The sequence below is a fragment of the Cyrtonyx montezumae genome, unplaced genomic scaffold, assembly GCF_038088225.1.
Source record: "Cyrtonyx montezumae isolate F1298 unplaced genomic scaffold, pur_monq_1.0 scaffold_27, whole genome shotgun sequence".
Classification (NCBI taxonomy): Eukaryota; Metazoa; Chordata; class Aves; order Galliformes; family Odontophoridae; genus Cyrtonyx; species Cyrtonyx montezumae.
In genome coordinates this window covers 534,048-555,571 of record NW_027072014.1, presented here as the reverse complement: position 1 = coordinate 555,571, position 21,524 = coordinate 534,048, and the positions used below count along the sequence as shown (strand labels likewise).

General features: G+C 37.9%; 1 protein-coding gene across 1 annotated transcript in view; it reads left to right on the top strand.

The window, feature by feature from the left end:
• Window positions 1-19,600, top strand: part of EDIL3 (EGF like repeats and discoidin domains 3) — a 261,366-nt gene extending 241,766 nt beyond the window's left edge. Inside the window, exons 10-11 of the mRNA XM_065740528.1 lie at window positions 2,898-3,053; window positions 16,970-19,600. Coding sequence (XP_065596600.1) covers window positions 2,898-3,053; window positions 16,970-17,119 — 306 coding nt within the window. The 3' untranslated portion in view covers window positions 17,120-19,600. The remainder of the gene's footprint in view (window positions 1-2,897; window positions 3,054-16,969) is intronic.
• The last annotated feature ends 1,924 nt before the right edge of the window (window positions 19,601-21,524 follow it).

The window sequence follows — 21,524 nt, the reverse complement described above, 5'->3', positions numbered from 1 at the left end:
TTTAGCTCACAGCAGGGGTAGAGCACTTATGTGACTGTTTTCTCCCGATCAAGCAGACTGACTTACAGTGCAAGTACTAGTCACTCTGTGTTGAACTGCACAGTGCCGCACAGTTTGTGCTGCATGTCCATGCACCTGTTCACTGAAAATGTTTCATATTCAGGTGGATTTATATTTGTGCTTTTCTTAAATTCTTCAAATCTCATTGAGTCATCTTCAGTGTCTGAAGAAAGGTGTGAAACAGTTATTTACAAAGGGGACTTGCTACAGCCCAAGAGGGTTCTCCCAGGCACAAGATGTTTAAACTGCTTTTTGATCAGCTGCTTGTAGAAACTGTAAACCATGGTTCTTCTTGTAACAAGCTAATGATCCTATCAGTTGCAGTCTAATTGCCTCTACCTCTCACTAAATTCTGCTGCACTAAAAAAGTCAAAGTCACATTCTAATCTGGTTAATCACATTCAGCTTTGAAGAGCACACAGTGGCTGTGTGTTAATTCAACTTCTCTCCCTGGCAATTTGTTTGATTGCCTGTTACTTACAATCTGCACTAACTGAATAAATGTATTCTGCATCCTGACAGGAAGTTATGACTTTCTGTTAAGGTATTTTAATGTGGATATTTGCTTAGAAATTGGAGTAAGTTCTTCTCACCTTTGTGCTCCTAGTTACTTTTGGTAGGAAGAATGAAAAGCAACAGTAATTTAACCCTTTGCAGAAGGTAACAAAGCAACAGAATAAAAGCAGTTCTTTAGATGGTAGGTTAAAACCACCCTTTATTTAATGAATTTTTCTTATTGACTTAAGAAGAAATAATTAAATATGATACTAAAGTAAGAAGAAAAGTACATCCTTTTTTCCTTTTTCTCCACCTCCAGCAACTTAATATTGTTTGTATTGTCAAGACCTAGAGTTAGAAGAGACCCTGGCTATTAAGCCTCGCTTCTTTCTTTTTTTTTTCCGTATAATAAACATGCACAGTCATGTGCAAACAGAAACATGTCTATGTAGTGCTATGTAAGTCTTGCATAAAAAAGAATGAACATGTGCCAAATTACCTTCCAGCTTTCCACATCATTTTTCTGAACAAGACTACAAGGCCACTGGATGTGTCCCATAAGCACAAAACAATTGTTGCCAGCACATTTTTATTAACCCTGGATCTGGGTGATAATAAAGATATATTGTAATTTCACCTTTGAAATCCCCTGAATCTTAATAGGACTTTTTCTTGCTGTTCTGAATTTCAATGAGAAATAACTCTGAATATCATGGCCACGTTAAATATATGTGAAATCCTTTTAGATTACTTTTGACATTTTAAAAATAACCAACTGTTTTTATGGAAATATCTTTTCGAGTTAGCAGGAGAGAGATTAAGTATAAGAAGCATTTGCCTTATAGAAGAGGTTACACTTAGAAAATGTAAAAAAATTAAATGTAATAAATGTAATAAAATGTAAATTAAATGTAAAAATTAGTTATCAACAGAATTTAAAGTTGACTGAAATATTTAGTTCAAATGCTGCCTAGATGTATGGACCAGTTAAAAAACATGTCTTTACACATTTCTGCATTTTCTTCTTTATAGGGTCCCAACTGTAGTGCCCATCCTGAAAAGCATTGGCTTGGTTTTGATGATTCCTGATGCTCATTTATTTTTTCTCCTTTTCCCATTATTAATTTCCTATGCTTTCGCAGCTGTTCTCCCTTGCCCCACATTTCCATTCAAAATCTGGTCTAATCAGATGACCTCAGCTTCACAAAATTGCCAAACTGGGTCTTCAGGATTTGATCATTCAGAGATTCTTTATTCCTTCACCTTCTTTCTAATTCTTTTTTTTTGTTGTTGTTGTTGTTGCAAAAACGTATTCTTCATCTTCTGATAGAGTTCTACACTTCTCTCTTTTTTTTTCAGGATATTTTTACTATTAGTCCCTCCTGTTTGATTTAACAGACAATATAAAAAATACTGACTGCTTCCCAGCTATTTATTGTCTGAAATAAGCCTACTTTTGTTGTTGTTGTTCTGTCCTTTGTTGTTTTATGTTTTTTGTGGTTTTTTTTTTTACTGGTTTAATGCATTACTGGAGGACACCAGGATCAAATGGCTTCATGTTTCCAGAAAATGTCAGTTCAGATGGGGAATGCAGTTCCTCCATTCTTCCTCTAAAAATGTGTTATTAGGTCAATTTACTTCCGTTATTGTATTCTGTTCCTTGATCACTTTAACCTAAGGCATGTGGCCCAGATCTGTTATATTCAGTGTTGAATGCTGGTTCTATAGTACTGATCACAGATGTGCTGAGCCATGTGAAAGTCCCTTGAAAGATTTTATTAGGCATTAAGAGTCCTGCCTTGCATTTTGTTAAATATCTAGCTAAGATCATAAAATAAAGAGCTCCAAAAGGTTAGTGAATGAAAAAGTTTGGGTTTTAGAGGGAGAAAAAGACATAAAGGTCTTAAAGTGAGTAGAAAAGTTCAATAAAAGAAGTGTGATAGCAAATGTTCTAAAAGACTTAATAAAGCACAGTGTCTGCCACTGCAGAAGAAATAGAAAGGAGCTGGAGAATCTCTGATGTACGCTATTTGGATTATTAGGATGGGCATACCTTTTGGCTGCAGATGTTTTGCAAGGAGGTTTACTGTTTTGCTGGGAAGATGGGCAGCACAATGAAAAATAGTGTGAGATCAGTCCTGTTGTACTGTAGGGGGATAAAAGTAATGAATAATGTACAAGAAAGAAGTGAATTGACCTATTGTGTTACATGGACATGCATCTTGGAGAAGTTGTTACAAACTGAGTGCATATCAGCAGCTTTTGATTTTGTGTGAAGTGAGACTGCAGGTAGAAACTGTTCTAACTACATTTGTTCTCCCATGTTGTGATTTGTTTAGGTTGACCTACTTGTCCCTACAAAAGTCACTGGCATAATTACTCAAGGAGCCAAAGATTTTGGTCACGTCCAGTTTGTGGGGTCCTACAAGCTTGCTTACAGTAATGACGGGGAACACTGGATCATATACCAGGATGAAAAACAGAAGAAGGATAAGGTAAAACAAAGCGAAAATTGATATTTCAGTTGCCTATAGAGAATACTATACCTGTGGCAATTCCAGTGCTAGGAGCCTTGTAGCCTATTGTATCCTGCTTGTTTTATGGGGTTCCTATGGATAGGGTTCCACAGATAGAAGTGAAGGTAAATAGAAAAGAGTAATATAAAACAATGGCATTCACAGTGCAATAATATCATACCTATCGGTGCAGTGCACCTGATTTAATGTGTTAAATATGGGACATAAACTTAACAGTTCCTCATTTACTGGAATTGTTTCTTCTTTTAACTCTAAAGCAGGAAGTACATCAATAGCAGTTTATTTGTATATTTCAAAGCAGTATCTCAGTACATATTTTGTAAGTATTCATTGTTTTCTGTAGTATTCTGTGAAGTGCATCTTTCATTACCTCACTACCTAGTCATTTTTAATTTTTAATTTTTTTATTAATGAAAATTATTCACTCTAGGGTTTTGAATACACAATGGAAAGATTATTTTTATTACACTATTATGAGAGTGCAAAACATAAAAAGTTTCAGAACTTCCCTTGCCAGTGTTTAATGAGAGATGTAAAGAAAGTGTAGATTTAATTATTGATTTATCTAGAAGCAGTTAACTTGTTATTTAGGGTATTATTCATTATATATTTCCCTTATACTGTATAACATTTTTATACTGCAAAGACCTGAATGCATATGCATTCCTTAAGGGACAGATGAAGAAAGATGGCAAAATGTGAGTTATTATTAAATGTCTTTGTGGGATTACATATGATTGAACTGAAAGTTATATTACTAAAAATACCAGATGGGGCTGACATACCTGACAGGTATGTCCCTAATCTGGTGGTTTTAGCATCTACATTCAGGGTAGTAAGTGTTCCCATTTGTACTTATATTTCTTTCTTTTCTTTTTTTTTTTTTAAGAGAATACTTTTCACGTAGGTTGATTCTATTCATTTTCTTGAAGTAACAAATAGGCTTTTGATAACAAGAGTACAGGCAGACCTATTGATGACTTAGACCATAGCATCTCTTAACATTTACCAGTTTTAAGAGCTTGATCACCTCTCTGTCCTTGTAAGACCCCATCTGGGGAGCCTTTCACTGTAAGGCTTCCCTACTGTATGCAAGCATGAGGTCCCCAGCTCAGAGCTGTTGGAGCATATCCAGAGACGAGCCACAATGATGATGAAAGTGCTGGAGCACTTCTGTGAAGAATGGTTGAGGGAGCTGGGACTGTTCTCCCAGGAGAAGGCTGTGAGGAGACCTCAGTGTGGCCTTCCAGTAATAGAGGAGAGCTTATAAGTAGGAGGGGGACTGATTTTTTATAGTTTGATAGCAATAGAACAAGGGGGAATGGCTTAAAACTAAAAGAGGGAATGTTTAGGTTGGATTTTAGGAAGAAACTGTTTAACTCAGTTTCTCACTGAGAAACTTTCCAGGTGGTGAGGCCCTGGCACAACTGCCCAGAGAAGGTGTGAATGCCTCCATCCCTGGAGATGTTCAAGGCCAGGTTGGATGGGGCGCTGCTGTAAACTGATCTGGTGGATCACAACCCTGTTCACAGCAGGCAGTTAGAACTAGATTATCTTTAAAGTCATTTCCAAGCTAAGCCGTTCTGTTAGCTTGTGATTCTGTGAAATGAACACTCATTTAGGAAGGTATTCTACATCATTGGATTAAACATGTACATAACTGCATATCCATGCTTAAACGTTATATTTGTAAGAAGATTGTTATCAAAAAATGGCACTGTCAACTCAGAGAGCCAAGTCACATTTCACTGTTGTTCAGTCCTGCAAAGAGATATTTCCCCATCAAATTCTAAAGGTTTTTGAAGTGGGAAAACTGTTATTTTAGCCATCCACTTGAGAGGGTCCTGCCACCTATGATTATGGAAGTGGCTAGTATAATTGGTTGTCAAATAAAAATTGGAAAGAAACAACTCACCTTTTGAAGACATACTGTAAATACATTCAACGTAAATGACAGATAGGCACTTCAGCAGTATCGTCAAATCCCTGGCATTTAAAAGTGGAAGTGAAGAATCTACTGTGAAAGAAATGTCTTCTCCAAGCCAAACTTTGGATAGCAAATTGTTGCATTCATTTTACTGAAAAAGAAAACACACATTCCAGTCTCCAGAGGGAAACACAGTAACATTCACAAGGAAATCTAGAAGAAAATGCAGTTTCACTTAACAGCACTGCTCCAGACTGCACTTGTTTATAACATTTGCCAAGGCAATTAAATTCTTTTCACTTTCATCATCAGGTGGATTGCTAATTGCTATATGCACAGTCCTCAAGGAACAATGGAAAACTCTTAATCTTTGTCTTATTAAAACATCTCACATCCCATATTAATTTACATCCCAAAGAATAAAATAGATGCATCTTATTCTTTAATGAATCAAGAGCAAATAAAGGCAGAATGTGATCAAATACACTTACCTCAAAATTAGAAATTATATCTTCTGAGTTTAAATTTGTACAAAGTAAACATGATCAGTAGGCACATGTCTAGACATCAGTCTTTCAATCCACAAACATTAAACAAAAGCATTTTCACTATTTTAAATCTCTACTGATAGAAAAAGTTACCCTAAGTCTGAAATTCAGAAAATTCTAGCTGTCAGTCAATGAGCTTGGCATAGCTTCATGAGAGGTAGGACTGGAAAAGGTCTTGACCGATCACATGGTACCTCTTGACCTATGCAAGGACTGCTCTCCTATCCATATCCTAACCTTTGAGATCTTTTGAACAGAAAATGGGATTTGTCAAACCCAGAGGCCCTTACTGCCATCTTAAGATTAAAAACAGGTAGTTTAAAAAGTCAAGGCAGCAATTAAATTCATTTACTTGTTGTTCACCTTATCAAAGATACAGTATTTATACAGTAAACCATTCTTCAATAGTGAAATAGCTAATATGTTCATAGAAACAGCCAGTGATGAAAATTTTGCAATATAAGCGGTCTAGCCCAGAGCTTAAATATCTGTAGAGGTAAAAATACTGTGTTGTCCTCTGTTTTGTTTTTTCTTGTTGTTGTTGTTTGCTAAAAATTATTTTATGCTTTCTTTTATGCTTTTCCCGGGGGAAAAATAATCTTCATTATTTCAGTCTTTCCTCATACAGTATGTTTTCTCAGCTTCACGTCATTCTTTTAGATCCTGCTTGGACCACCTCCTCTTCCAGAAGCTGTTTTCCCAAACTTGTATTGTTTCAGCTGGTATTCACTAATATTTAGCAGAAATATTATGTAATCTGTTTTACAGGACACAATCTTGTTATAATCCCCATATTATTTTTTTTTCCTTTTCTTGGAAGACTGTTGTTATTCCCCCAGATCTATTTACAATCCTTGTAAATTACTTCATGTGAATTACTGCCAACTCCATCATTCCTCACGTTATACTTCTGACATAAGTTATGAATTCCTTATGTTTGCCTTTCTACATACTGTAATTAAATTGTAGCATGGATCTTATATACATTTCTCTAATTTGTCAAGACCACTCTAAATTTAGATCCCCCTTTCCAAGATGGGAAAATGTTCTGCATTTTTAACAAACTAATAGATAGTCATCATCCATTTCATTATTGAGAACATATAAATTATCTTTGTCTCAAGTCATGGAACGTCACTCAGTAAAAACTTTTAAATTTACTTGCAGCCCTTTTTCATCACTCCTGCCCAGCTTGCCTTAGTGCAGTATGCTCTCATGGGGTTTGGCCACAGGTTGTGTGCAATAGTAATACTGGGTGCTCTCTGACCCACTCCTTTGTCCACAATTTGCAGCAGCAGAGTGGCACAAAAATGCAAATGAAAAATGAAAACAACCAAAGAAAAAAAAAATTGCACAGAGAGCACAAGAGAAGCAGCATCATTTGTCCTAAATAATAGCAGTATCTCTGCACAAAATCCACAACAGTTTCCTTTGTTCATGTAAAGATGTGAGCTTTGGCTCAAAATGGAAGAACATTTTAGAAGATACTAGTTTACACAGCAAAGTGAAATTCCCTTTAAAGTTTTCTTCAGTCCACTGAAGATACGGAAAGGAGATAAAAGGTAAACACCAGCAACTATCAACAGCATCAAGCATAAATTGCTCATAATTTACCCTAATTCATTCTATTTATTATGAGAAATATATATATATATGTTTGGGTGGGTTTTTTTTTAAGAGAAGGACGGAATAAATAGATTTCTGATTACCTCCACTATTTATCTACCCATCCTGGTGATCTTTGTCCAATAATTTAAGAGAAAAGTAGTTCCAAAAGCTCTCAGGGAAAGGAACAGAGTATAAAGGAAAAATAACTTGTTTTAAGGTCCTAAGAAGTATGTCATTTTACGATGACAAAGCACCTTAAGTTCAGATTTATTTCTGACTGTAGTAAGGATTTGTGGATAAATATTGAGACATTAAAACACACTGAAATAGGAACTGAGAGGTTAATCCTAAACTACCCACTGTTCAGCAGTTTACAGGATGAATCCTAACACATCAGTCAGTCTTAATGAATTCCTAAAGCTATTCACTTCTGCCTTTTTTCTGTATAATTTGTGAAATTATCTTAAAGAAAAAAAACACTAGTATTTTGTATTCACACATGCACTATCTGCACTCTGAATCTTTGATAAATCTGCAACAAATACATTGGTGGTTTCAAAGAGAAGAAAATGTGGTATTCAGTTTTCTGTGCACGGTTTCTAATGGAAATGATGTTCCAAGAACAGGCACCTGGAGCTCCTGATTGGCTTCTGCTTTCTCAACTGCTTCCATTTGATTTCACAGCTATGCTAAACTTCTATGAAGGCAGACTAAAAGGTACTGGGGAAAAAAATATTTCTTCCAAGTAACACTGCTTTTCTTATTCATTTTAAATAGTTGGAATCAGGTCTATGAAAAAATAAGAATACTTTTCCTGCTCTCTTCAAGACACAAAAAAAATTTACGTTGCTCATTGGCAAGTAGGAAGAAACTATATTTTAGAAAAAGGTCCAGAGCCAATAGCTATCTTTTTTTCCTCAACTAGAGGTCAGTAGCTCACTATGCCTCCAATGCTAAAGAGATCTAAACCAAATTTGACCTTTTTTTAATCACATTCTAAATGTAATTTATAAATTACATGGCATGCTGTAGGTAACTCAAGGCCAACTGTAGTGTCAAATGGCATTTTACAGGCTGATTTCTAAAATGAAAGTACATAAGAAAGTAACCTAAAGTCTAGTAAGCTGCATACTGTCATTTATTATTAGCTGTGAGACATGTAATTAACTGCAGGAAGGCAGTGTCTCCTGTGCAAATGGCCACTATATTTCTGGAGAAACTGAAGAACTAGTTATGAGCTATATGCTTTGTTTATCTAGTTAATTGCCATAGCAACAGAAGGCAGAAACATACATTTAAGTGAAAAGTTGATAATCTATCTGCTAGATATTGCTAATGTTTTATCTTTTTGACATTTAATTGTAATAATACCTGATCTACACTGATAGATCCATTTCATACATATAACCCACATCTTTGTCATAGTTAAACAGCATTTTTTATATTATTATTTTAAGTATTGCTGCAATAGGGAAATCACAAAATATTAAAAGATACTTTATGTGCCTTTGAAAGATGATGAAGGGACTGGGAGTAATAGTACGTGAGAGTGCTCTTCTCAGTCCCTGTTGGTGTATGGGACCTGGGTAGAAGGAGAAGAATATATCAAATAAATGAAAGGCTGAGTGGATGGTGTCACACTCAAAGTTTTGAGTTCTATGATCTTGGACACACCTTCAAGAGACTGGGCATGTTGTTGCCAGGTGAGACACAACTGACCAGGTGGTGCAAGAGTGTTCTGGGAAGCAAGCTGTCTGTACTGATTAGCAGCTCTTTAAACTAGATTTGATGAGTGAATAGGATGAACTTCTGAGTGATGAAGCCAAGGAACCCTGTTACCTTAGGAGGCAACATGGGAAAATATAAGATTTGTCCCAGAGGAATTTGAAAGGGCTATTCCCATAAAGTAACATGGTCAGTAGCCTAGATGAAGTGCCTCTACACCAGAGGCATGCAGCCTGGGAAATAAGCAGAAGATGGAAGCGATGGTGCCATTACAAAATTTTGATTTAATTGCTCTCACAGAGACATGGTGGGATGAATCATACAACTGTAATTCTACAGACAAATGGCTACAAGCTTTTTTAGAAGGGATAGGCAGTGCAGGAGGGGCATTGCCTGTAAGTTAAGAAGTGAATAGGCTGTGAAGAATTGCCTCTGAGAAACAGCTGTGATCAAGTGGATTAAAATAAGGGTCTAGAACAATGAAAGTCATCCAGTGGTTGGAGACTTCAGCAGGCTGCCAGATCAAGTGGAGCCTTGGTGACTGGAAAAAGAGAAACATCACTTCCACTTTTAAGAAAGGGAGAAAGTAAGGCAGGGGAAACTGTAGGCTAGTGAGCCTTACCTCTGGCTGGGAAGATCATGGAATGGATCCTCTTGGCAGTTCTGTTAATGCTCATGCAAGACAAGGAGGTGATCTGTGACAAACAGAATGGTTTATCCAAGTGGAGACTGTGCATGACAAATTTAGTGGCCTTCTATGATGGAGTTACAGCATCAATACAAAAAAGAAGGGCAGCTGATTTTATCTACCAGAATTTTTTCAAGACCTTTAATATAGTTTCATATCATATTCTTATCTCTAAATTGGAAAGATAAGTATCTGAAGAGTGGACTATTCAGTGGATAAGGGATTGGTTGTATAGTTGCAGTCAGAGGATCATTGTTAGTAGTTCTGTGTCCAGGCGGAGGCCTCTGACAAGTGGTATCCCTCAGAGGTTCATCTTGGGACTGGTGCTCTTCAAAGTCTCTATCAGTGACATGGATTGTGGGGTCGAATGTACCCTCAGCAAGCTTGCTGATGATTTTGAGCTGAGTGGTGTATATAACAGAAGGGATGCAACTTGAAGAGACCTGGACAAGCTTGAAAGGTGGGACAATGAGAGCCTAATGTCATGAACAAGGCCAAGTGCAGGGAGTTGCACAAGAGTTAGAGCAATCGCAGTGTACTAACTGGGAGAAGAATTCATTGATAGGAGACTTGTGAAGAAGGACTTGAGTATTTTGGAGGATAAGGTTTGATGTGATTCAGTAGTGTGCATCTGTATCCTAGAAGGCCAACTGTATCGTGGTCTGCATCAAAAGAGGGGTGATAGCAGAGTAAGAGGAGATTGTCCCCCTCTACTCTGCCCTCATGAGGTCCCACCTAGAGTACTGCATCCAGCCTGAGGACCCAGCACAAAAAATATGTGGAGCTGTTGGAGTGGTTGCCTGTGGGGGCCACAAAGATGATCAGAGAGCTGGAAGAAAGACTGAGAGAAGCTGAGCTTATTTAGTCTGGAGAAGAGAAGGCTACAGGGAGACCTCATTGCACCCTCACAGTGTTTAAAGGGAGCTTATAAAAAGAAGAGAGACTGACTTTTTTTTCTGTGGGGACAGGACAAGGGGAAATGGTTTTAGACTAAAAGAAAGGAGATGGAGAACTAGATATTAGAAGTAAATTCTTTCCTTAGAGGGTGGTGAGGCATTGGCACAGGCTGCCCAGAGAAGTCATGAATGCCCCATCCCTGGAGATGTTCAAGGCCAGGTTGGATGGGGCCCTGGGCAGCCTCACTAGTGAGTGGTGTCCCATCCCATGGCAGCGGATTCCAATTAGATGATCCTTAAGGTCCCCTCCAATACATTTCTATAATTCTAAGATAATGTGATCATTATTATTTAGTGTTCCTGCTTAAAATAATATTTTGAATGTTATATATATATATTTTTTTAATTTCACTGTTAAAATCTCTATTTAACTAGAAAATTTCCATCAGGCAATTAGAGGGAGCCTACTTTGGCAGGGGAGTTGGACTTCATCATCTCTACAGGTCCCTTCCAACCCCTGCAATTCTATGATTTCATTGGTCTTTGTCTGATACCATGTAAAAGGAGAGTAGAAATTTTATTTACAACATAGGATCTGCACTTCATTTTCCTGTGTGGTGTGGATAGTGTGTTGTACTTTCCTGCTATTTTGCCTAGAGGGACTTGACTGATTATAAGGCTTGCACAAACCAAAACAACCCTGTTGAGTATAAACAACATACATCAATATATTGACCCTGTATAACATCAGGGCACAGTTTCAACACTGTGTCTTGCCTCCCAGGGTCCCATTGCTTGTTTGTCTAACTTCTTCAAGCCCTCAACCTAGGTTCTCCACTGATTTAAATTACAGGTGGTTCCTATTGCCCTCAGCTGAGCTAAAGTGAATTTCTGTAAACATTTCTGAAGGGCAGCTGTTCTTCAGAATATTTCTTTTCTTGCTCAGCTTTGAACTTTCTGTCATAAACCACTTACAAACTATGTGCAATGGAGTAAATTCCCGTTACAGGGACATGAGAAGATACATCAAGTAGAAAAATAGCAATAGTGTGTGTTTATATGCTTTACAAATATAGAAGCTTTACATGCCTGGTATCTATTCAGAACTTGAGAAAATAATAAATATCATGCTATGCATCATTTTATTCATAGAATCACAGTCTTAGAATCATTTGAGTTGGAAGAGACTCTTAAAGGCCATCTAGATTTACAACTCCCCTGCAGTGAACAGGGACGTCACCCACTAGATCCATCTGCCCAGGGCCCTGAACAGCCTGACTTGAATGTCTCCAAGGACAGTATATCCACCATCTCTCTGGGCTACTTGTGCCAGTGCCTCACCACACTTGTAAAAAACAACTTCTTTATATCCACTGTAAATCTTCCCTCTTTTAGTTTGAAACCATTTCCCCTTCTCTTGTCACAATTCTTGATAAAGAGTCTGCCCCCTTCTTTCTTATAACTCCCTTCAAATACAAAAATGCCTCTATAAGGTCTTCCCAGAGCTTTCCCAGCTCTCTCATCCTGTCCTCACAGGGGAGATTTTCCATCCCTTGGGTTATTTCAGGCGCCCGTGTCTGGACATACTCCAGCAGGTTGATGTCTTTCCTGTACTGAGAACTCTACATCTAGATGCAGTACTTCAGGTGAGGAGTACTCATCTGTGCTGAGTAGGAGGAGCAGGATCAATCCTTCAATCTGCTGGCCATGCTTCTTTTGATACAACATGGATATGATTGGATTTCTGAACTGCAAGGGCACCCTCCTGGCTCATGACCAGCTTGCAATCTACCAGTACCCTCAAGTCATTTTCAGCAGTCTATCTTTACATGCCCCAGTTTGTACTGATAGTGAAGGTTGCCACAACCCAGGTGCAAGACTTTGCACTTGGCTTTCTTGAACCTCATGAGGTTCACGTGGGTCCACTGCTCAGCCTGTCTAGATTTCTCTAGATGGCATCCTGTCCCCTTTGTGTGTTGACTGTACCACACAGCCTGTGTCTTCGATGCAGGTGTAAAAATGTGTTAGTCACAGTACTGACCCCTGAAGCATACCATTTGTCACTGATCTTCATCTGGACATTAAGACACTGACCACCATTATAAAAAGCCACTAGATTGGTCAGGCAGGAGTTGCCCCTTGTGAAGCTATGCTGGTTGTGTGAGATCACCTCCTTGCCTTCTAGCAGGACCTGCTCCATGATCTTCCTCAGCACAAAGGTGAGGCTGACAAAGAGACTTTCTGGATACCTATTAAAAAGGAAGAATTCTGAATACCTATTAAAAAGGAAGAATTTTCTTTTTCCCTCTACATCACTAAATAAGCACAGGTGCATGAACATGTCTGTTTGAACATGTATTCATGTATATTTAAAAAGCCTCCCAAATCTTTTATAGTGAAAAACATCTTCCAAGGAATTGAATTGTTCTAAAGTACAACAAAATGCCTATAAGAACCAGCTCTCTTTCTGCTAAGAAATCAGAACATCTTTCACCGTCTTTAACCTAATGTCATTCACTTGTAGCTCTTCATGGTGAGAAGAAATACTCTACCAAGCAAGAATAAAAATTTTCTGCACATGTAAATGGATTGTTCACATCTTCAAATTTCACTCTCGCTTGAACAAGTCTTTTTCAGTGAATGACAATAAAGAAATAATATGTTTCTGAAAGAAAGAAAATAACTATCAGAAATGTTTTTCATTCAGCTTTCTTTTATACTTGAAATGAGTAGCTCCCCTTTATTTGTCATACTACGGAGATAAATGCACTGAAGCAAACTCCAAATGGAAGCCGGATCTAATGACTCTGCTTCTAATATGAGCAGGATTAACTGCTCCAAGAACCTATTTAGAATACTCAGTCCAGGACAAAAAGTATGGTTAAGATTCAACAGACAGTATAGTGACTTCATAATCTGAAACTTGGATGTTAGTCTCAGCTCTTTGCTATTAGCCCAAATAGCAAGAAGCAATAATGCTGACAATGAAGACTTTCCATGTAATTTCAGTTTCTGTAAGACATGAAATCCAGATATATTCTCTGTAGAGAATCAGGCTCCATGAATTTTCATGTATAGCAGATATCCACTGATACAGTGCAACAAACAATTCTACCCACTGCCCCCACCTGCTAATTAGTCCTGTGGATGAGCCCTGAAACCTGCTTCCTAGCTCCACATTTACAGCAAGCACTGATTATAATAAATTCAGTTTTCACAAGCTATTCTTCCTTAGATAGTTATTCTAAATTATCTTGTCATAAAACATACAACAGTTGCCTTTTAAAAGTATGGATCAATTTACATTGTCATAATCTGGATATGTTGCTTAGGGCATAAAACACTTAGTTCTAATGAAAAATCTCAGTGAGTATTTAAAGGCAAGACATCCAAATTGCTTGTTTGACACAGCTATAAGCAAGACTTGTTTATATTTCAGAAATCTTTTTTTTTTTTTTCAGAGAATATCATTATGTATGTATTTTCTACAGCTGTGTTCTTTCTCTGCAAACTGGTCATAAAATAAATTATCATACATAAAAGTGGACTATCATGCATTTTCTACTTATTTTATAAGCAGCTGTAAAATACTAAGATACAGAAAAGCTACATATATATGAGGGGAATGTCTATGTGTTAACTAGCTGAAGCAATTTTAACATTCTGAAACAGGATTATACTGTATAAAACTAGGGGCTTCAATCCATTTTTATATACACAGGTACCTGGTGATTTAAGAGCTGCTCTGTTGTGGGAGGCAGAAGACTTGCCCATACGAGGGAGGAAGCAGGGCTTTCCCTGCTGCATCTTCCCAGTTTTCTGCACTCTTCTACCATCATGTTCTATAGTCCTTGGCTGATCCTGCCCCTAACAGTTTATCTCACTTTACTAATACCTAAATATTGTGAGAAAGAGTTGCAGTTTGATTACATGGTGTATGAAGCAACATGACCATTAGGTGGCTCATTCATTTCATTCTACAGGGACAGTGCATTGTTGTCTGTGATTGATCTCCATGCCATTTATGATTTTATAGACATCTATCATGCCTCCTCCTTTCTTTCAAGTTTCCTGACTCCACTAGTGAGCTTAAGCTGAGGTGAAATGAAGACTGAAAAATTCTGTAGTAAATTATCTATCCCTGGAGGTTTTCAAGGAGAGAGTAGATGCGGCCCTGTGGGATGTGTTTTAGTGGGCATGGTGGCAATGGGTTGATGGTTGAACTTGATGATCTTGGTGGTCTTTTCTAACATTAATGATTCCGTGATTCTAAATTTTCCACTGGTCTACAGCAACATATCAGTATATTTGCTCATGGAATATTAAATTTCATGCTAGTCACATCTGGGTGTGCTTGAAAAACTCTTCTCACTATTTGATAAATCTGTTTCCCTAAAATTTTTGTTCTGATTTAGTAATTCTCATTTCCTGAGACTGCATCTTGAATTCTGAAGGACAATACATTTTACATTTGCATAAATTAGGACCTGAAACAGACAAGTTCAACTTCAAGTACTAATGACTTTGTGTATGAGTTTACATTCACTTTTCCTGCTCTAAGAAAAAGTATAATCCATCTCTTTCATCTGTATTTGTTGCCTAGTTTGCATCAGATGTTTTCAATTACTTTGCACAGATGCATGTGGGTATGGATAGTGAGTTGATGGGTTCTTCTTCAGACATTTTTTGTTTTAAGTTGTAGTCAAAATGCTATTCCTGAGATGTCTTCCAAAGGAAAAATATAATCGATAATAAAAGCATTTTCCAGTAGCTCTGCAGCAAGAATTGTTTGTGACTCTGCATTTTTTATCATCTGAATTGGTAAAAAATACCAATAGATAAATTGCATGCAAGTGCAAGAAATCACAGGAAAAAATCTTTCACTTCCGAGTTTTCTCTGCTGCAGGTTGTACATTGCTAATTTTAATGTTTATTTCCTTTTATTGTATGCTGTATTGATACAAGAGGTAGTCGAATTCAGATGAAATCTTATCCAAGCTCTAGCTAAGTTATGTAATCAAGACTAGACTGTACTTGGACAACAACAAGCAACTTTTCATGACAAAAATACTTCTTTCTTTTCCTTAGAGTCACAGCACTGTGTTTCTGTGGCCAGACTGTCTGCAGTTTTATCTTTTACATTAACTACTGGGGGCTTGAATGCTCCCATCTCTGTATGATGAGGTTCCAGGCAAAGAGGGAAATGTATCACTTATGAAAGAGCATCACTCGTGGAGCGTACATGTTTTCTTGAAAATGACAAACTGATAGCACTTGAGAGAAGCATAAGGACTAAAATAGTAGTTTAGTCTCTTCTGAATTCAACCTCTGACATTTTTACTAAGAACTTCAAAGAAGTTTTTCATTCTGAACTAATTCAGTCATATAAGCATTTGTTCTGGGGGTTCATTCTCCTTTTCTGCTTAACGCAAATGAAAATCACTCATTTGAAGTCAAGAAGACATCAAATACTGTTTTTGTAAATGGAAAGACATTTAAAGACATTGAAGATTACCCATATAAACTGAAAATATCTCAAGAGAGTAATCTGACCATTTTGCTGAAAAAGAAATTCCATGTCCTTTGAATTTGAATCATGGTTAAACATTGAATCAGGAGTTAGCATTGTTCTGGTTGCAGACCATAGTTTGGGAACTCACTGGTACCCTGACTAACATATGCCATTGGAAATAATGTCTTTACATGCATTAGACTGTTGAGATTTTTTTTAATTGAATCACAAACTGCTTACCAATGCTATTAATGCTTATGGTGACATTTTTCAACAGAATATGATAAGAGTCCTTGATAGTGACTAACTTTATCACAGCTTATGCAATGGTATCCATGCTGCATTGGTGAGCATCCTTCTAATGCTACTTCATCCTAAACAGTGTCAGAATCTCCCAGGATTAACTTGATATGATACAAATGCCAAGTAAAAAGGCAATTAATTTTTAAAATGTTAATGGTGATTTGAAATGAGGGCTGAATCTGGACCATGGAATCCCCGGGTCTTAGCCAGGCATATTGGTCCAGAACTCGTACAGACCCTGAGTCACACATGCAGAGTTTTTTCTCTGGCTCCATTGATTTTAGGGTTTTTCTGTCTCCTTTGGTTCTTTTGTGTGGAGTTTCAGGCTCTTCACTCACTTTGTCACTTCCTTTTGGATCACAGTTCTTGATGTTACTTTTGAGTTCCAGGTATTAAGACATTGCTTCCTTCTGTTTGAGAAATAACACTGTGTAGGCCTCCATTATGCCATTCTGGCCTACAACAGGGACAGTGTTTGTTGGACATCTTATAAAACTCCAGTCCAAGGAGTACCCATACGTATAAAACATTGTGTGTAGAGGAACAGTCCTCCCAGCAAGCATCAGGTGTGAAGGAATATCTCTCTTGGAGCTCTCCTAACTCAGTCATTGCCCCGTGCTCCTGCTTGGTCATTCAGGCACCAACCATCTTGCTGCTTGCCTTCCAGGTTTTCCAGGGAAATTTTGACAATGACACACACCGGAAGAACGTCATTGACCCTCCAATCTACGCCCGGCACATTCGCATCATCCCATGGTCGTGGTACGGTCGGATCACCCTGCGGTCAGAGCTGCTGGGCTGCACAGAGGAGGACTGAGGTGGGGTTCCACTGGGCATTGCAGCTCTCAGTACACCTACCAGTCCCTTCGTAGAAGAAACTGTGCAAAGCCTGTAGGAAGCTGAGTGGGTTTTTCATGACCAAGTGCTCATTTTATGGTAGGCCGCTAACTGTCTTTCGCAAGGAGGTCTAAGCCTGCCCGTTAAATGATCCAATCCGATTTTGTCTTTGAAATATGTTAGTGTTGTCCCTTTTGCTGTGGCATTATCTTTCTAGCTCTCCTTTAAGTTGTTCACACTAGTTGAAATGTGTTAGGGAAAAACAGCAGCATCCTTTTTACAAGGGAAGAGAAAGAGCATGACAAAGCTCATTTGCAGCTTCAGTAACATTGGGCTGACAAGTTCTCCATAAATCATACTGTCATCTTACTTGCAAAAAGTGATACTGCAGCTTTTAGCAATAAGTTTACTTGGGGATGACTGCATTATAGTAATTGTGCCTATCAAACACTGTCAGTATTTATGACATATATTTTGGAAAATACTTTGTGGTACCGTAAAATACAGTACCTGTGATATTACAAGCTACCTTTCATTATTCTTATCTAAACAGCAGTCCATTCACCTTAAGGGTTTTCCTAGCTAACCACATTTTCCTTCTCAATTTTGCATGTTACAGACATAACCTTCATCCTTTCTGTTCAGTATCACTGTTAATGTTATTTTATTTGAAAGACTTGTTTGTATGTGAGAACAAAATTTGCTATCAGTACATTATGAAGTTAATGAATTTGCCAAGGTGTATTAATTCTGCTTGAGTGGTGTTTTTGCAAGGAGGCTGAGTTGAGATAGGGCAGTACTTGTGGTTCCTTGTCCTCAGTACATGCAAAGGTAAAGACATGAAGCACAGCATAAACCCTGAACCCACTGCATGACTTACCCAGGAGAGAACAGCCCTAGATGGAGCTGCCTGCCTGACTTCTTCCTTCAGAAACCTCATTAATTTCTGCAAAGGGACACATGAGGTACAAAGGGATGAGGTGCCGTGAAGTACATGGAAAGAGTGATCTTGCTGCTGAGAAATCCTCTTGCTAGGCTTTTTTGTTGGCACCAGTCATGTCCTTTCTCCCAAGCATGAAGGCAAAAGGTATCATAGGAGTTCACCACAGTTGAGCTTTTGGTACTCTCTGCTCCCATCTGTGTCTTTGCTAAGTACACCACTGAGCCACAAGGAGGCTGATCTTTGTCATGCTTCACCTACAGAAAAGCTTCATGTATAATGCACTGTTTTAACAAAAAGATGGCCAGCTAGGGCCATTCTGGGGCCACCCAGAAAAAAACAAACAGTGATGGGACCTGAAGGATACTAGGATGTTAGTCATATGATGGCAGTGCAGATCCCATTGGGTGGAAGTTGAGGCTGTTGCTATGTCTTGTAGGATCTAGAAATAGGACAGGTCAGTGGACTTGGCTGCACGACTCGGGTAGCTGAGCAGCAGGAGTGAGAGAGGGGCATGAGGAAGGGTGCTGCAGTCATGGATCTGGTGCTTGTTTATTGGGCAGTTGCCTCAACCCACACTGATAGAGATAATGATATCAACCTTGTGAAGCACTCTGAGCATCATAGGCACAACATGCACCAGAATCTTAGAGACCTGGGAGAAGGAGTTACCGGATGTTGTATTTGCTACCTGGAATAATGGCACATGGGATCACATTGTTAACTTCATAACATGCTGATGGCAAAATATATATTACTTATATAAATACAGCTGCATGTTTTAGCAAATATCACCGCACTTACTTTCTGTTGCTGTTACATTCACTGAAACCAAAAAGCTGAAGTATGAGCCTGAGTCCTGCTTCCCAGACAAATATCCTTTTGGCCCACAGTCCGCAAAGGGCAAAGTTTGCTTTGGAAACAAAACGGTTTGGATTTCAAAACCTGCATTTAATCACACATTCTCCACCACAGAGAAAATATATAATCCATTTAACTGTGAAAGACCCTAGATTAGCAGCCAGGAATTTTACTTGCAAGAATTGGGGATATATAGGTGGCGGTTTTCGGATAGCGTCACTTAAACTGTCACATTTTAACAAACAGAACACCCTGCCTCTATAAAATGACTTAATCCTTAAACTGTATTTATACAAGTATTTATTTTATAAGGCTTAGACATATAAAGACTTCTACAGGAAAGTCTTATAAAGGTGAAAGTATGTGTAAGAAATGTTGAGGTCCTGTGCAACACTGCTAAGTTCGTTCTTTATTTTTTACTTTGTGCTGCATAACAAAAGCCACTAGACTGTTAATGTCTTGTCTGTAACTGTGTTAACAGCATTCCTTAATGATGTATATATGAAGTGGTCTTCAAGCATAGTGAGCAATTTTAAAGAGAAAGTCAATCAAGGGGATACTTTTAAAAAGCAAAAAGTTCTAGAGAAAAACTGTATTCGTAAGTTACCCACTGTCTGTATTTTACCTCAGACTCTTCATTAAAAAACAAACAAAAACAAACCACATTTTTAGGGAATCACCGTATTTAAAGATGTGTAAAACCATTTTTCAGTTGTAGAACAGCAACTGACATTGTATTTATAGATTGGAAAAATAGCCATTTATCTATTGACTGTGTAACCTAAAAACGGGAGGCATTTCTGAAAATTGGAATCCCTACTTCATCAAATATTTTTAGTTTTGTTTTGGAATATTCACTCCCAAGTGATTATTTTTTTCATGTTACCCACGTTTTGCAACTTTTGGTATCGAATTAACTTCCATTAGTAATTTGATTGTTACCTATTTATATGCATATAAAAGTAGTGTTGTAGGAATACCTAAAATAGTAATTCTATTTTGCATTAACTTGGAATTGAGTAATTTCATTCTTTTACTCTGTGTTTGCTTCCATCTGCCAGCAGCTTTCACAGCCTGAAAACAAAGCTCCATGCTTTATAATAACATGCTCTGATAATTTATAAATGAATCATATGGATGATGCCCCTACACTTTCAGTCAGTGTGCTGTGGCTTTTGTTATTGAAATTATTCCTTAGCTGCCAAAAACTTTCTTTAAATGGTACTGAGCAGCCATAAAACGAAACTGTAATCCCACTGTTATTTCAGACTGAAATAATTCTTGATACCAGATGTAGTCTGGTATTTAGGTTTTTCCCTTTATTCTACTCTTCTCTCTTTCTGCATGGAAACCATTGAAATAAGGGACGAGTGACAACCAACCAACACAGCCGTACTTTCCCAGTCAAACCATTTGGCATACCAAAAAGTGAAGCACATAAAAGATAAGTCCCTTTAAGAGGGATGGAAAAATACTCTGAAAGGATCCTTCAGTATTAATTGTGATAATGACATTGAGTAAGAGTGAAAGTACACTCAATTAAATTTCACTCACAACCAGCTAAGTAGGCACCATTCTGTGGCTCTGCAACAGAATCTATGTTTCTAGCCTGGGAAAACAAGCACTGTCAGCAGGCTCAGTTTTGTCTGTGTGAAGGGCTTATCGTGCTACCTGGCTGTCATCTCCAGGTTGACTTTCTCTTTGGGAATGGCTGCATACAAATACATGTGGGTTTTGAAGACTAAGGATACTAAATGAGTGTATCTTTGCTATACAACAAATATGATCTATAATATTCAGTGCTGGCTTCTGATGTGTCAGTAAGTACAAAAGTGTCTTGGACACAAAGACCTTTGCAACCTTTCAAGCTGTGTAATATTCAAATGGTTTTGTATATATTTAAATCATGTAGGACGATGTAAAACCAGTATGACCTTGTCTAGTCTTCAAACTTAACAATAAAACTTTTGAAAAATGAGGCCATTTCTGAAGCACTTATATTGCAGTACCTTGAAGCAGATACAACTTATCTCAACCAGACCTTCAGCAAATGCAGAGCAGAGATATGAGGTGGCATTTTCCTGGATTCCTTCACGGGTCTTTGTTGTAGGTAAGTTTGTTTCTGGCAAAATCAACCCTGGTTCTGCAGTCCTTTCAATGTGTTCCCTTTGTTCTTCCAGATAAAAAAGGAAAGGTTTCAGTGAGGCTAAAAACATTTTTTATATCTTATTGCTGACTGAATAAGCACCAGAAATTTAAACTGACAATTTCATTTCCTTCAAGTCAGATTTCTCAGGATATATGTCAGTCCTTATCCGTTCTTCTCCACTCCTGCATAGGCAAATTAATTTCTGCAAAGATAAATGAGCCACTATGAGACTTTCAACAGAGATGGCCTTCCAGGGCAGTGCTTGCTCTCAGCCATGCTTCTCCTTCACATCCTTGCTTTGCTGACAGCCTATCAGGGCATTGCCCCTGTCACATACGTCCAACAGCAACTTTGCTGCAGTGCCCAGGAAAGGACCAATACAGTCATACCTGACTGAAAAAGCAATATTTGAATGGAAATGTTTACAAAACTCAG